The sequence below is a fragment of the Rhagoletis zephyria genome, unplaced genomic scaffold, assembly GCF_001687245.7.
Source record: "Rhagoletis zephyria isolate East Lansing unplaced genomic scaffold, Rhagoletis_zephyria_1.1 Rzeph_scaffold_47356, whole genome shotgun sequence".
Lineage (NCBI taxonomy): Eukaryota > Metazoa > Arthropoda > Insecta > Diptera > Tephritidae > Rhagoletis > Rhagoletis zephyria.
Genome location: NW_016204411.1, coordinates 1 through 2,249, shown reverse-complemented (window position 1 = coordinate 2,249; position 2,249 = coordinate 1). Strand labels below are relative to the sequence as shown.

At 35.9% G+C, this 2,249-nt stretch overlaps 1 protein-coding gene across 1 annotated transcript; it reads right to left on the bottom strand.

Moving 5' to 3' along the window:
• Positions 1-193: 193 nt before the first annotated feature.
• Positions 194-822, bottom strand: LOC108355589 (uncharacterized; the record flags this gene model as incomplete). The annotated part of the gene is made up of 2 exons (XM_017606738.1): positions 194-549; positions 699-822. Coding segments are annotated over 2 exons (342 nt in total), but the record flags the coding sequence as incomplete, so codon positions are not given.
• Positions 823-2,249: the final 1,427 nt, after the last annotated feature.

The following is a 2,249-nucleotide window of genomic DNA, read 5'->3' as shown; positions in this document are numbered from 1 at the left end:
GTATAGAACAATTCTAGGAGGTGGGCGCATTTAAATTCCAACTTTACTTATTTTGGACCGCCCTAATGTAAATACAAATACGTACATATGTACATACATACATACATATTTATAAAAAGAAATTAGTACATAACAGAACATAAAAAAAAAGGAATCATTTTCTGGCACAAAAACGGATTTTAAGTTTTTTTTATAAAATTAATGAGCTAAAATAAAAACAAAATAATAATACAAAAATGCAATTTTTATATTTTAAAAAACTCTGTAAAATTCTGGCAATTCCGGAAACTCCTCATTATCTTCATACCCCTCTTCTTCCAGTGTTTCGCTCTTATTTGTCACGAAAGGTAAATATCGCATCGAAACCAAACAGAACGCCATTGACAATGGCTAGTGAGGCCTTAATAAGCGCCAAATCGCGTGTACGTGTACGAAATGAGAATTCCCAAGCCTCGATTATGAACACACCCGAGGCGATGAAGAGGCCACAGCCTAGCACACTGTAGAATATGTCGATGCGTCTGTGAATGGGCGCACGCATTAGGACACCTGTTGACAAATTTAAATGTAAATTTTACATAACTATTTGGTTTTTTTCTTTTATTTTTATATATTTTTTTTTGTTGCATGCAGTTAGTGGTTCATTGTCAAGTTTGTATTACTACTTTATTTGGCATGCAAAATTACAACGTACACACCTGCAAAAATACCCACAACAACAATTATGTATCCTGAAAATGTGCCCGTCGCCACGAATGAGGTCAGTATGTCACGGTCGTCGAAGCTGTAGAAATGTAATGCCAGGCAGGCAGCGGAAAAGCCCTAAAAGAAATGGGTCATACGTGTAGTGTGAGTACTTTGTTTAATTAATGTTGCTTTGTGTATTGAAGTTTAAATAATAGTGGACTTGTTGTCCTTAGATATATGTTCATTGGTGTGGTCCTTAAAATCAAACGAACGATTTTTTTCAATCTTACCCCCTCAATCGGGACCAAAATTTATATGTGATATCTTCGACTTTTGGTAGTACCGATTTTGGGTATTAGATGAAAAAAATAATAATTTAAATTTTTTGAGTCTCCGTAGAGGAATCTGAACTCTGCCCCCTGTGCGATACGCCTTAACCGTCTCCAATCGGGACCACAATTTATATGTGATATCGTCGATGATAGTAGCATCGACGTAGGGGTTTAGGCTTAGGAAATCTGATGTAAAAGTTTGCTTCCTACATTTCAGGACCACCCTAATGCACATACATATCTGGTTTCACTCTTAATTAAATGAAGGAGTGTTTTTTAGGTTGGGCAAGGATGGGATTGTGCAAAAGTCAAAATTTCCTTGATTAANGTGACGTGTCATGTCAAAACTCTGTTTCCTTAAACCAATTCACTGGTTTAATGTGGTTGAACCTGAGGCGTTCTGATGTTTTCCTATCAAGATACATATATCCCATGAGCAAGCCAGCGCCCAATGCCTGGTCTTAATGGGGCTTAAATTAGCGGAACATAAAACAGAGGTGGTTCTATTAACAGGAAGAAAACCCCGCGAGGCACACACGCTACCATAAACTATTTAGGAGGCATTATTATTCACCTACATATCGACTGCCGAGTGGAAGATCGACCTATCTCGGCAGCCAGTTCGAAAACGCCCTATCTCAAAAAACTTTTCAAAAACGTCCTATTTCAGAATTCGTTTCAAAATGCCCTATCTCAGCTGCTGATTCAAAAACGCCCTATATCAGCAAATTTTCAGTACATTTTGAAGTGAGATAGGGCATTTTTGAATCGTATTCTGAAATAGGGCGTTCTTCATCCAAATTCTGAGATAGTTTTTTTCAATAAAATTCTGAAATAGGGCGTTCATGAAAAATTTTCTGCGACAAAATTACAACACTGTCATATTATTTGAGCTGGCAATCGTTGCAAAGTCAAAGTCGCGAAACATATGTTTTCTTATTGTCCTCGAATACTTCAAGAAAAAATATATCAATTAAGGCAGCGTAGTGCAAATTCAGCATTATCCCAGCTTAAAAAAAGGGTTAAATTTGTTTCGAAATTTTATTTTTTTAATCACAAATGAGAAAACAATGTACATAGCTGACGTGCACAGACTTCTTTTCAATTTTAGAAAAAATGTTCTCTGAAAAGAGTAATTTTATTTAAGGAGTGAAAAATTTTTATATTGTAATACTTATTAGTCATAATTATACCCGAGCGCACTTGTGCACAAGGGTATTATAACTTTGT